The sequence below is a fragment of the Emys orbicularis genome, chromosome 1, assembly GCF_028017835.1.
Source record: "Emys orbicularis isolate rEmyOrb1 chromosome 1, rEmyOrb1.hap1, whole genome shotgun sequence".
NCBI lineage: Eukaryota > Metazoa > Chordata > Testudines > Emydidae > Emys > Emys orbicularis.
In genome coordinates this window covers 162,261,741-162,276,320 of record NC_088683.1, presented here as the reverse complement: position 1 = coordinate 162,276,320, position 14,580 = coordinate 162,261,741, and the positions used below count along the sequence as shown (strand labels likewise).

Here is a 14,580-nt window from a genome sequence, read left to right as displayed (position 1 = left end):
TGTAGATGCAGCATTTGTGAGGCATATATTGTGTGAGTGTGAGAGGGAGTATTTGTGTGTCTGTGTGTCATCTGTATAACCCTTCAGTGGAATTTCCCCCGGGTAAAAGACACCACTGACACCGAACTCAATACTGCTAGCACCAAGGCCTTACACAAAGCCACCCTGAAAGTAGTGTGGGTTGCTTTTTTAGGGTGAAGGGGTGGTGGCTTTGAAGAGTCAGTAAAAATAAATGGAGAACGAACATTTCTAAACTGATAGCAAATATCTGGTAAATTATCACAAATTAACAGGGGGGAAAAATCACATGAAATTAAAGAGAGGCAAACAAGTTAGCTCAGGTCCTCTGCTGCAGCCAAAGAGCACTCGGCACAGCTGATTGGCTGAAAAAGTGGCTTTGAATCACCTTTGCATAACTCCAAGGGACCACCCCCATGCCCCTATGCTTAGGTCAGGGGGGTGGTTCTGGAGCCACTGCAGGTGTTGTATATAGGACTAGTCAGTGCATTTTTATCAAAAAGGTTTTTCAACAAAAAAATGACTTTTTGAATAATACCCGCAGTTTTACAAACGTTTTCATATTGATTTACATTTTCTGATTTTTCAGTGAAATGATGCAAAATAAGAAAAAAACCCAGTTTGAATCAAATTGTATATAAACAAAAAAAAAGTTTTTTTTCTTCTCCTTCTGAAAAAACCCAAATAAATAAGTAAACCCTAGAAAAAAGGTGCTTCAAATCAAATCAAAATTCTTTTTTATTGGTTTCAAATCAGTTCCAAACGAACGTTCGTTTCAGATCATTCCATCAAACAATGGGGACATTTTGGGGGGAAATGTTAAGGGAAATGCAATTTTATTTCATTGGCTATTTTCCACAGAAAAGAATTCAACATTTTTGCGCAGCCCTAGCTGGATACCGCTGAAGAAACTTCCTGTGTAGGGGAGAACCTCATGAGCCTGAATCCACCAGGTTAAAACAACTTTGTTCTGGGGTCTGCTGTGAAGTTGCTAAATTGAAGGACAGGATCTGACTTCTGTATGAAGTGAATATGCAAAATAACACACACACACACACACACGCATATAAACAACAGTGTGGTTGTTTTGCCACATTGCTGCCCCATGGAGATAAGGGTGCTGCTCTAGCACGTGCTCGACTCTTGACAGGCCTTGCCCAGCCTAGAGAAGGGTGGGTGAGCTGCTATCAATGAAACGAGCTTTCACTGCATGTGTAAAATTCTTTATCTGACTCCTTTTTTTTCTCTCCCTTTCTCTTTAAAGGTTGAAAAAAATGATGACGTTGACCAAAAGATTGAGCAAGATGGCATCAAACCAGAAGATAAAGCTCATAAGGCAGCCACCAAAATCCAGGCCAGCTTCCGCGGACACATAACAAGGAAAAAGCTCAAGGGGGAGAAGAAGGGAGATGTCCAAGCGGCCGATGCTGAAGCTGCTGAGAAGAAGGATGAGGCCCCATCTGATGGTGTGCCAGAGAACAAAGAGAGCGACGCTCCTGCTGCCACAGAAGCTACTCCGTCTGACAGCACCCTGCCTGCAGAGGGCAGCAAAGATGGCAGCACTCCCTCGGAGGAAAAGCAGGGGGAAGGCACTGCTGACGCTGGCTCAGAGCAGCCAGCCCCACAGGCAGCCACTCCCGCCTCCTCCTCCTCGGAGAAGCCCGCTCCCATTGCCACCGAAACAGAAAGTGCCACTAAAGCTTCCACTGATAACTCGCCGTCCTTGAAGGCTGATGAAGCCCAAGACAAAGAGGAGCCTAAACAAGCCGATGTGCCTGCTGCTGTCACCACCACTGCTGCAGAGGATGCTACTGCCAAGGCAACAGCACAAACGGAGACGGCGGAGAGCAGCCAAACCGAAGAGAAGACAGGTAAGTGGACGTCAAGGAGCAGGGCTCTCTCTAAATGGACTGTGAAATGCCCCTTGCCTCCCTGTGGTTCCCTGAAGTGTCAAAGATAGAGTGGTAAGAAGTTAGTGAGGAAGAAAGGTGGGTAATGACCAGTCCAGTCATCTTCATGTTTCAGGGAAAGGTGAGAGAGATTTTCATAATAGACCCCTGAGCTTGTGGAAATACCTATGGAAGCTGTATGATATGGGATATGGCTAAATGGGGGCGGGCGGGGGGTGAAGGAGGAGACGGACTCCAGTGCAGGGAATCTTTTGAGTGTAACAAGCGTCTGAATCCAGTTCTATGGTGAAAGCAGACTCTGAAGGGATTTTTTTTACCCTCTTTTACCTTGGGCCTGCCCAGAGACAACCCCCTGAATTCATGGCCTCAACTTTGATTCTTTAGGGCCTGATTCTCCACTATTTTGCCCTTTGTGTCAACATTTACACCTGTGCAAAGTGGGTGTAAAATGCCATCACTGGTGTGAGCAACCAGGGAATCTTGATTTGGTAGAATTTTACACCCACTCTGCACTCACTTGGCACAGGTGTAACATCCCTGTCGTTTGGATGTTATCATCCCCTTTAATAGTGAGGACAAACATGCATCAGCTCCATTGTAATAACCAGAGCTAAGTAATTTATTACAGCAGATATTGATTTGATTATTTTCATCTATTTTGTTCGCCGGTTGTCAGTGAACTGTTTACAATATTCTTGCACCTAATCGGTATTCTAAATTATTTGCAAATTTCTTCAGTAAATATTTCTTGGCCTGCAGATCATTGGAATTGTGAACATTACAATTGAATATACAATTTGCAGTTCACGCTCTAACATAAGTAAATAGCTTAGCTTGCCAACACAGAGTGAGTTGTAAATTTCACCATTGCATATACACTTTTTAAAATGAGCTTTCAGTGAATATTTGAATATTCAAGCAAAACATTTGCTTTTTATTCATATTCATTCGATATTCTTGCTAGCGGAACTCAAGCTCTCGAGTGTTTTCAGAAAGCAAATGCAGGTTTGTGACCACGGTCAAATCAAAATTCCCTTTGGAATGCTAATGAATATTGGTAACAAAATCTCCTTTCCCACTATTTGATCAGCTTTTCCAATCACAAATTCACACAATTGGTGTGTCCTAGGATCACAGAAATTAGAGTGGAAAAAAAGATCCAATATGTCTTTTTATCCATTTCCCTGATGTGGGATTGTTCCCTGCAATATGTATTTAGGCGTGGCAGAATTTGATTTTTATTTTTTTATAATTTTGACTGTCAATATCCATGTTTATTTGTAAGCCTTTTTCAATTTTTATTAATTTAAATGTTCACAGTTTTGGGGAATTATGTCTGTGTGTGTGGGGTCAGATAATTATTTAATGATGGTAGATACTGAGATTCAAAAAGTTAAGGCTTTACAACCATTAAAACACAAATTGTCAACATCATGTGTCAAAATATACAAAGCAAATAGCCTTAAATCAAACTCTAAGTTCTCAAGTGACATTTTTCTTATTCTGCCTATCTGTCATATTTTATGATTATTGATGGAAATATTTTTTCATCTGTTTGTGTGCATAAGGTGAAATCGACGTTTTCTAATCCTTCCAAGTCTAAATATGTTCCACAGTACTTTGCCTAGTCTAGTTGTGAAGGGCTTTCACAACAATAGGGCTACCACAATGGAGCTTCCAGTGTTTCCTAGATCTCACGGCTAGGAACTGTTCCCTGATACACAGCCTACATTTTTCTTTTCCTAATTGCATCCTATCACTCCCCCATGTCCCTCTAAACAATGCTTCTCCTTCCTTAGCATTTACTCCCTTTCTAGACTCATAGACGGTGACCATGTCCCTCCAGTCATCATTTAGTTATGCATTATCCTGCCAACTCCCCGCAGTGCTGTGGTGGCTTGGTCATCCATGAAAGAGCGAGGACTACTAAACATCTGTCACTCCAGCACTCTGCCAGTCCAGGGACCGATCTCTCCAGCTTTTCTCAAAATCTCCTCTTTCAGCTCTATCAGGCTATTTCTCCCTGAAGTCATTCTCTTCGCTTTCAAAGTTCATCTTTTATCATTTCTGTGGTCGAAGACTAGCACCGAACTATGCAGTGTGAGGCTGCCAAAAAATAAATAAATCAAATTGGCTACTGGCCAGCGTCGTTGGTTGGCTCATTGCCATGGCACGCTTGGCTGCTACTACTATGAAGAGTAAGTGCAGGTCATTCCACATTTGTGTGGTGTTATTCATTTGGGTAGAATTTTGCTACACTTATCACCTCATCTATGGGTATATTCCTGTGGTACCACTAGCAGTGGATGAGGGCATTTGACCTACATCCTTGGGAGGTCTTTTCCCTCTGCATCTGAGTGAAAGAAAGAAAAGGAAAGACAGAATGAATGAATGAGTTAATCAATTAACTAAATTGCATTACCTGTAGTGCTTAAAATTAAACATTTCTGCAGTGAACAGCAAGTGGGGCGGCTCCTCCCGAACAGTATTTACTCCACTAACACACTCATCATCCCCTGACTGTTCAGCCCTAGACACTCTATTAATCTTGTCTTTTAGGTAACTGCTTTGGAAACTGGCTTTAACCAAGCAATCGGTGTCCAGTATTAATTTACTTGGTGCCTCAGGGTTCCCTGAATTTTTATTATAAAGCACCTTCTAAATAATTCTGATTAGGGCTGCTGGACCATGAAGCAAAGATGTGGGGTTCTACCCAGGATAAGGCATGAATGAGACACGGGGCCAAATTCAGAGGCTGACCTAAGTTAGAATCCTAGACCCCCTCACAACCCTTCCCCTGTGTGTAGGTGTATGTTGATGTCACTTACAAGCTGAGGATCTGGGAGAAGATGTAAGTTAAACTAGGAGGTAGCCTACTTAAATTTACACTTCCTCATACTCTCCTGTTTGTTGCTTTTCTTGCCACATTCCTGGATTCTGGCCCCTTCAACTCTGTCCTACTCAGTGGGACAAAGTCAGCGGGGAAGTGTAAGGAGTATCTACGGTACATATTGGTAAGAAGGTGCATGTCTAAGGCCTAGTCTGTACTACAAAGTTAGGTCAACATAAGTCGCCTTGCATTCACCTATATGTGCATGTCTCTGCACTCAGATTTGTCTCCCGGTGATGTAAGTGCCTGTTACAATGACACAGTAAAACCGCTTCCCCAAATGGCATGGAACCATTGTCAATCTACTGAGGTCAATGCAGTGCAAGTGTAGACACCTGTGTCAACCCTAACAGTCCTCCACAGTGCCCCATTCCCTGAGACAGTGATCGCTTTGGTCACAATTTTAAACTCTGCTGTCCAAGGGTCATAGAGACCAGAAGCCACCCACGACCCCACCCCTTTAAGGCCCCTGCATATTTTTGAAATGTCTTTTCCTGATTGCCCACCTCGTAAGCACACCAAGCGTCTCACCTTTGTTGAGTGCAACAGGCGCCCCAAAACCATGCCGGCTCCATGCACACCGAGAGATACTGGATGCGCTCCTGCCTGGACTACACTGGAAGTACTGGATCTCCTGGGCCTGTTGGGAGAAGAGGCCGTGAAGCACAACTATTGACCACCCATAGAAATGTGGACACCTATGAGCAGAATGCAGGGGGATACAGGGAAAGGGGTACAACAGGGATCAGCAGAAGGAATTTTGCCAGGGATACCACAAGGCCAGGGAATGCAGTAGATCTGGTGCTGAACTGCAGACCTGCTGCTTCTACAATGAACTGCATGCCGTACTTGGCAGAGACTCCACGGGCACCCAGCAGAACACCGCGGAACCTCAGAGAAGCCCAAGTCAGTGACCCCTGCTGTGAAGTGTGAGGAGGAGGGACATGTGGCTGGGAACTCCAGCCATGCTGTGAACCAGGACCCGTTTGAAATTCTGCCACAGTGTAGCCAGTCCCGCCAAGCAAGTGCGGGTGAGCCTGATGAAGGGGAAGGGAATTCAGGTAAGTGTGTGCATGCATTTTTCCTTAAACTGTTGACATTTAAAGATGGCGCCCGGCCCATCCCCAAGTTACTGAGACACAGGTATCAACTTTTCATTGTTTTACTCATATGAGAAGAGGTAGTGGTACAATAAACAGAGGTAGAGTTGGCATCTGCTTTTCATACCCCTATTGGACTAGGTGGCGGGGTGAATGTGTTCATGCAGAGCTCTTTGTTTAGGTATATAGGAATGTCCCATATATCCTCCTGAGAGGTCTCCATGAAACTTGCATGGAGGTCCTTTGCAATCCTCTCCTGAAGGTTTCTAGGGATGGCAGCCTTATTTCTTCCTCCATGGTAGGACACTTTCCCACGCCACTCTGCAATGAGTTCAGTTGGCACCACTGCAGTCCACAGGTAGCAGCATACAGACCTGGGTGGCTTAAGGATGCTAGCAGCAGCTGTTTTCTCTGTGCCTTTATGACCATCAGGAGTGAGATACCAGCTAAAATCACCACTGGCTGTGGGAAATGGTGCCAATATCCAGTGCCATTGTACTATACTCGTACCCTGAAATAGGGACTGGAATAGGGTCTGAAATGTTATAGCTTCATGCAACAGATAATCCTTGCCCACTCCCATCGCCCCTGGTGGGCCATACTCACCCTGGCTGGGGCTGGAGAGCAGTGCTGTGCAGAGGCGCTCCAAAGCTGAAGTGTCAATAAGCATTTCTCATTAAAAGTGTTTGTGGGAATCAGGGAAGGGTGTTTTGAAATTTATCTTTCCCTTTCCCATGTGGCTGTAAATCCAATGGTACATCTGTCTGTTTTTATCAGCAGCTTCTGGCATGGCAGCCTGGAGGGATGCCCCTGCCACACCCGCTGAATGCCTGGCCCTGATGAGCAGGAAAAAGAAGAGGACTAAGGAGAACACATTCAGCAAGTTCCTGCAGGTCGTGCTGCATCAGCCCATGAACGAAGGGCCTGGAAGGCCAATATGACTGACAGTATGGAGAAAGACAGAGAGGAAAGGAAAAGTCCAGGAGTCTCAGCAGGTGTAAGAGCAGGAAATGCACCAGGACATAATGAGTCTTCTCAGGCAGTAAACCCAAATGCTGCAGACCCTGACTGACCTACAGGTCCAAAAATCCTGGACTCTCCACTTTTGGAGTCCTTGGAGCACTCCACTATCGCTGCTCCCTAACTGCCCAACATACCACAAGGCATCATGGGCCACATCATTATCCCTACCACACTCCACTCCAGGATACAGCAAAGAAACCCACAGCTTCACAAACAATGACCTGTGAGCACCACGACTGGTGTATGCGTAGCCACAATGGACTACATTTATTTACTCACATGGACATAAACATTTATTTCCTTTATATTTCTAATTTTTCACCCCATTAAGTTATGTTGAAAATTTGTATAACATTGCCTATGGTTTCTTTGCCCACGGATTTTCTGCACTGTTTTTTTTTTCTAGTCAATAAAGTTCAATTTTGGGACAACCAAATTATCTTTATTAACTCACACACACATTGCAGAATGCATAGCGGCACTCAAAGCAAATGGCACTTGTAAATGCACCCCAAGCACCACAGAATTCATGGCTTAAGGAAAACACCTGTCACATTTATTAATATACAGCAAACACTACACAATTCTTAGCAGCACGCAAAGCTCCAGGCCTAGAGAACACTCTGGCAGAGCATACTACCGTGGCTGATAGTTAAAGTGCTCTTTCAAAGCCTCCCACAACCACATAGCTTCAAGTCTGGCTCTTGTAATAGCCCTTGGGTCTGGCTGTTCAAAGTCAGCAGTCAGTCTCTCCACCTTTGCCCTCCACGCTGGTGGCAGCTTTTCCCCCTTTGATTCACAGATCTTTCTCTGGTGCTGTGGAGGTGGCCAGTGTACAGCTTCATGAGCTGGGGAGGAAGGGGGTAGGCTGGCTCCCCAAAAACACTATTGGCATTTCAGTATCACCAAAGGTAATCTGCCAGTTGGAAAAGAATGTCCCTAATTGCAGCTTTCTGAACAGTCCTGTGTTCTTAAACATGCGAGCATCATGCACCTTCCCTGACCAGGCAACACTGATGTTGGTGAAGTGTCCCCAGTGATCCGCCAATGCTCGCATAACCATAGAAGTAGCCCTTTCTGTTGATGTACTCTGTGGCAAGGTGCTCTGGTGCCAAAATAGAGAGATGCATCTATTGCCCCACCGCAGTTGGAGAACTCTACTGCTGCAAATCCATCCGCTATTTCCCACACATTGCCGAGACTCACAGTCCTGCATAGCAGGAGACGATTAATGGGTCCTGCACATTTGCATGACAATGGCACCCACTGTGGATTTTTCAACACCAAAATTATTTGCCACTGACCAGTAACAATCCGGCGTTGCAAGCTTCTAGAGTGCGATCGACACTTGGTTCTCCACTGTCAATGCAGCTCTCATTCTGGTGTCCCTGAGCTGGAGGGTAGGCCACGCTCAGTACACAGATCCAGGAATGTGGCTTTTCGCATCTGAAAGTTCGGCAGCCAATGCTCGTCATCCCAAATCTGCATTATGATGCTATCCCACCAGTGAATGCTCATTTCTCAAGCCCAGAAGCAGTTCTCCACCAGCTGCAGCTGCTCTGTGAACACCACCACCAAACTTGAATGGGTTTTCGCTATGTCCCGCCGCAAACGGTCCTTGAAGAAATCCTCATGTCCCCGGTTGTTGCATTACTTCCTGAGGATCTGCAAATACAGGAGACTCATGCCTTGTGTAATTGCAACATTCAGGAGAATAGTGCAGAACTCTGTGGGCACCATGATTCTCTCAGAGATGGCAGAGACTGAAAAGTGCTGCATGGGATTGTGGGATTGGTTTAAAAAAGCTTAAAAACTAAGGGATATGGATGGCATTATGGGACGGAGAAAATTGCATGCTGGGAATTTGACCTCTATCTCCCAGAGATCTCTGGGCGAGTTATTACTATCCCACAAAACATTGCAAAAATGGCCCAAAATGTATTGTGCTGGATGGCAGCGCATGGCATGCTGGGATACCTACCGATTGTCTACCATACTTTGCATCAACACACGCCCTTCTGGTGCGTACACACATCACCGCACAAGCAGCCAAGTATGCTTATGCCCAGGTGATATAAAAACTTTGGCGTCTGCATACCAACATAACATGTGTCAACCAAAGTTTGTAGTGTGGCCATGGACTAATTAATCGAGCCATATGCTACTCTCCGTTGCATTGGTTTAAATCTGGAGTGTCTCCATTGAAGTCAGTGGATTTACTCCAGATTTAGACAGGTGCAAAGAGAGATCAGACTCCAGTCTAGTTGGTCTGAGGGAGTCTATGATAGCTGGTGTAACATGCACATGGTGGGGTGCAGGAGAAGGTGCGAGTCACACCAGTTTAGACTCCCTTTTGTCTTTCCTAGATTGTCTTAAACTCACCTCTGAATTTGGCTCACCCTCACATCAAAAGCACTCTTAGAACACCAGGTAAGAATACAGTGAAGCACAGAAATCTCAACTAGTAAATGTACCTAAGGAAGCAAATTGATTTTCCTTTGTACAGGAAATGAAGAATGCTCTCCTGCTTGGTGAAATAGCCTTAAAATGGAGCAGTCTCCCCGCTACAATGGAATAATCAGTCGGCCTACAATCACTTTACAAGTCTGGCAGGTTTGCAGTTCCCAGAGGGCTCTACATCCCAGGAGCCATACACACTGGCAGTCACCACTTCCGCTCACTTCCTTAGAGAATGCAAGTCTCCAGGGACACTTTTCAAGATGTAAAAGCTTTGTTTTGAGTTGTATCAGAATATTGACCCAGGGACAACCTAGGGAGCATTGCCTATATAAAGATTTGCCTATGGGCAGCACTGTCTATTGTAATGTACTTGCTACACTGATCTACACTGGAGGATTAGAGTGTGTAACTGAGATGTTAGCATTGGTCTATGCATCACTGGCACGATATAGAGCACCTTTAGCATACTTATTTCAATTGCACTTATCTCTGCATCTACACAAAGCAGCATAGGAAAGTGATGCAAGCACATTTCCCCAGGGGAACAGTGGTGTAATTGTAACCTGCAAGCTAGTTTGCCAGCACCTCTTGTCTACTGTAATGCTCTATAGTTACAAGCTAAGAACAAACATTAGTATTGCTCATAGCATGCCCCAGCACTATAAAGCTTGAGCCTGATTTTCTGTTGCACTGTAGTCTTCTTCCTAGCATATGCGCAATGTGCCTCAGGTGGCATGTGACCAGGATTCAAAACTGGATTTGGTTTGCTGGTTGGATCATTAGCTTCCCTGGCTTGGCCTGGGCTCTGTAGTCATTTGCATCAGTGCAAAGTGGGTGTAAAATGCTTATGGACACATTTTGCACTGGTGCAAATGACTACACAAGATGCAGAGCAAGGGGACATCAGACACCACATCTTCAGAAGGTTTGTAGCAGATTTGTGGACAGAAGCTTGGTGTATTAGGAGCTAATATGCAGCATACCACAATTTTCCAGAGTACATGATCCCTATGTGGCCTCCTGCTTCTCCTTTACAGGATGGAGCGTTCTACCTGCTCCAGTGTGTATACTAAAACTATCACTGAATGAGGTTCTCCTTAAACAATGTGTGTTGGAGTTGTATGTTTGGAGCAGAAGGACCTGAGTTTAAGCCCTGCTTATATTCTTGGTAATAACTGTGTTTAGTAATAACTATATGGGATCTGGCTATGGAACAATCTTCCCAATGAGATCAGGTGAAGCAAGAGCCTAGCTATCGTTGAGAAAGCCTTTCGACCGTGATGCTCACAATAAAAGCAACCCCCTTTTATTCCTACCAACCAAAAACAAAACAAAACCCTCTAGCCCATGCAGAGTATTGACCCCAAAAAGGGAAAAATGCCAGAGACTCCACAAAGTCCACTACATACTTCACTATTGCTATTGATTTTAAATGGAAGGCACTCATATACTAAGGTGATGGTTGGCAATATAAAATCAATGCTAGACAGACAGAGTGATCGCTATGAAGTGTAGCTAGGTGCTGCGTGCCGTACAGTCATGGCCATGCAGGGCACTGCAGCCATGGATTCTCTGTATATCAAGAGCTGCTAGGCTGAATGTTGCAGCTGAACACTAAGCATATAAAGTATCAGTTGGGATTTATTAGTCAAAGGAGCAAATCCAAGAGAGCCGTCAGGGTTAGACAGCTCTGCACTTTGTGCTGCAATTCCTTTAAGGTGAAAGCACTAATTCCTCCATAAAATGATAGGCTTAGGCAAATTCCACCCAGTCAGTGTGATCAGATTAGATGAACATTCCTTGATCACTTCCCATCCATGCAGCAGCTCCATGGACTCGGCTAAGGTGGACCTATGCACTCTGAAGTTATGCGGCCATGCAAATGGCTGCATAGGAACATAGGAATTGCCAGCCTGCATTACAGCCAAAATCCATCATGTCCAGTATCCAGCCTTTAACAGTGGCTAGTACCCAGGGCCGGCTCTAGGTTTTTTGCCGCCCCAAGCAAAAAAATTTTTGGCTGCCCCCTGTCCCAGCCCTGGGCTCCTCGCCGCACCCCCCTGCTGCCCCAACCCTAGGCTCTCCCCCCCCCGCACCCCCCGCCCTGGGCTCTTCCCCCCCACACCCGCACCCCGCTGCTGCCCCAGCCCTGGGCTCTCCCCCCCCACCCTGCACCCTCCTTCCGCCGCAGCCCTGGGTTACTGGTAACTCGCTCCCAGGGCGGGTCATTCAGCAGGAATTTTGGATGTGCACAGAACACAAACAGGATTGGTTCCCATATGGTTTCAGAACTGCAGTAAAGTGGAACAATTTTCAGCTTGTGTGATTGGAGGATATCTGGATGCATATTATAAGACTGTCCTACATAAATGAGGAAAAGTTGAGGTGCCTTTATTATTCTTTTGTTCCACTCTTTCTTTCTATGGGGAATTTGCCAATGCAATATCACTGTCTTCCTTTTAAACAAACAAACAAACAAACAAACAAACAAACAAACAAACAAAAGGCAATGGCTGTTGAAAATAGCAATTCCAGTCCTAATAACCACTGGGAAGCATTTCTTGCTCAATTTTATCCTACTTTTTCTACAGCAAGTTACAGTGGATCAGTATATTTGATTTGGGAGAAATGAAGTAACAGCTGCCCAAACTGAGCTTGAGCACTCCTGAATTTTAAGGTGTTCAAATCTGAAGGCAGGTGATGGGAGGGGGGGGCGCTGTGGCTCCGCAGGGGAGCACGGCAGCATGTATACAGCAGCGTGTCTGGCGCTGCGCGAAGCCAGACACGCTGGTCTGAGTGGCACGGTAAGGGGGCTGGGGGGTTGGAGAAGGGGTAGGGGGTTCCGAGGGGGCAGTCAAGGGACAGGGAGAAGGGGGGGTTAGATGGGTCAGGGGTTCAGGGGGGCAGTCAGGGGACAGGCAGCAGTTGGATAGGCATGGGAGTCCCAGGGGTTTGTCAGGGGACAGGTAGGGGGTGGGATCCTAGGGGGGAAGTTGGGGGGGTCTCAGGAGGGGGCAGTTGGGGACAAGGAGAAGGGAGGCTTAGATAGGGGGTGGGGTCCCGGGAGGGGGCAATCAGGGGACAAGGACCAGTGGGGCTTAGATAGGGGGTGGGGTTCTGGGGGGCAGTTGGGGCAGGGGTCCCGGGAGGGGGTGATCAGGAGACAGGGAGCAGGGGGGTTGGATGGGTTGGGGTTTCTGTGGGGGGCAGTCAGAGGGAGTGGATGGGGGCAGGGTGGGGCTACCCTCCCTTCCCATGGAGTGTCCTATTTTTTGAATGTTAAAATATGGTATCCCTACCTTCCCAGTGCAGCTCTCCATTCAAAGCAGGCTGCAGCGTGAGGTCTCAGATTCCTCACTCCCTCCCCCTCTTTCCTGTTGGTAGTGGCCAAGGGAATGCTGGGAAATGTAGTTCTTTCCCTGCTCCAGGGCTGGCTCTATAGGCAGGGAGCTAACCAAGGAACTACAACTCCCAGGGCCCCCTGTTGGGTCTCAGATCCCAGGCTGGATCCCTGCCGCCCCTGCAAATGGGCTGCCCCAAGCACGTGCTTGCTTTGCTGGTGCCTAGAGCCGCCCCTGCTAGTACCAGATGCTTCAAAGGAAAGTGTAAGAATGCCACAGCAGGCAGATGTGGGTTAATCTGCCCCCTATATTAGGGCTCATCCTGATCTCTGATAGCTAGACATTGTCTTAAACCGTGAAGCAGGAGGTTTAATATCCCTTTGAATATTTCTGCTATTATGATAACTCAGGATATTCTTGATAGCCATATACCTATAAATCCCTTTCTGAATCTTGCTAAATTCTTGGCCTCAACACCTTCCGGTGGCAGTGAGTTGCACAGTTTAATCACATGTTGTGTGAAATTTGCCACACTTTAATTACATTGAATGTTTCCTTGTTCTTGTATTATAAGACAGGGATAACAGAAGGTCCCAATCTATCTTCTCTAGGCCATTCATTTTTATCATGTCCCCTCTTATTCATCTCCTTTCTATGAGAAACATTCCCAGTATTTTCATATATGAGCTTTTTCAGGCTCTTGATCATTCTGGTAATTCTTCTCTAAGCACTCTCCAGTCCAGCCTTTTTGAGATGGGGTGACCAGTACTGCACACAATGTTCCAGGGGAGGCTGCATCACAGATTTATGTAATGGCATTTTCATATCTTCTATATTGCTCTCCATCCTATTCCATGTGCATCCTAACATCTTTGCTTTTTTGACTGCAGCTGCACATTGTGCTGAGGTCTTTATTGAGCTCTCTATAGTGATCTCCAGGTCCCTTTCCTGACTTTATCATTCTCCCTTTTGTAAAAATGCTGCATAAATCTTGTATTGAGCCACATGATTGGCTGTAGAGTGGGCCAGTGGCTAAAGAGGCCAAAAAATGTGGACAGGAGCAGGATGCTTTCGGAGCAGTCGGTTGCAATGCTGAGTCCTGCTGGGGCACAGCGCCTGCTCTTGTGAAGAATCAGAGCTCTGCACTTTTTTGGCTCTGGAGCTCCCAAGATGCTCAGCAAAGTAGTTCCTGCATTCCTTAGGAGCTTTGCCAGAGTGAAGCAAAAGCAGGCTGGCTCCAATTGTGTACTCCTTAGGACCTCTACAGCTAGGGACATTTCTGCCCTATGGAATTACAAAACTCCACAAGAACAGGGTCTCGCTCTCCTTCTCTGGATTTTAGAACTTCTTCAGGGCAGGCACCTCTTCCAACAAGCTCCACACCCACCCAGTTCAATTTGATCAACTCTTCAGCCACAGCCCCCTTCTGCGGACTCCCTGTTGTGCCAGGGTCAACTCTGAGAAGAAACCTTCCTTGGGCGGCTGCTGCGCATCTCAAGGAAGAAGAGGAACTTCAAGTTAACTTGTGAGAATAAGTTGGATGGTGGAGGGTGATTGTAGGCTGTGGTAGGCTGTTCTCTGGAGGCTTAGCTGGTTTGTGGCAACAGGCTGCTGGTGAAGGTGGTCTTCCACTGTGCTGGGACTTTCTACCTAATTCCATGGGTCTTGCTGTATAATTCTGAGGGGCCTTGCCACATAATATAGATCTAATGCACTGCACAATACAAGGAGTCTTGACTTTAGCCTTTTCTTCCTGTGTCCTTAGAAACTTCATTCACTCCATGGGACACTTGGATGGGTTTGAGGATCTCAGCTGAGTCCTTAGCATATAGTAGCCC

At 46.1% G+C, this 14,580-nt stretch overlaps 1 protein-coding gene across 1 annotated transcript in view; it reads left to right on the top strand.

Moving 5' to 3' along the window:
• Positions 1-1,228: 1,228 nt before the first annotated feature.
• The window catches only part of GAP43 (growth associated protein 43), a 36,560-nt gene continuing 23,208 nt past the window's right edge, over positions 1,229-14,580 (top strand). Inside the window, exon 1 of the mRNA XM_065418259.1 lies at positions 1,229-1,889. Coding sequence (XP_065274331.1) covers positions 1,229-1,889 — 661 coding nt within the window. The remainder of the gene's footprint in view (positions 1,890-14,580) is intronic.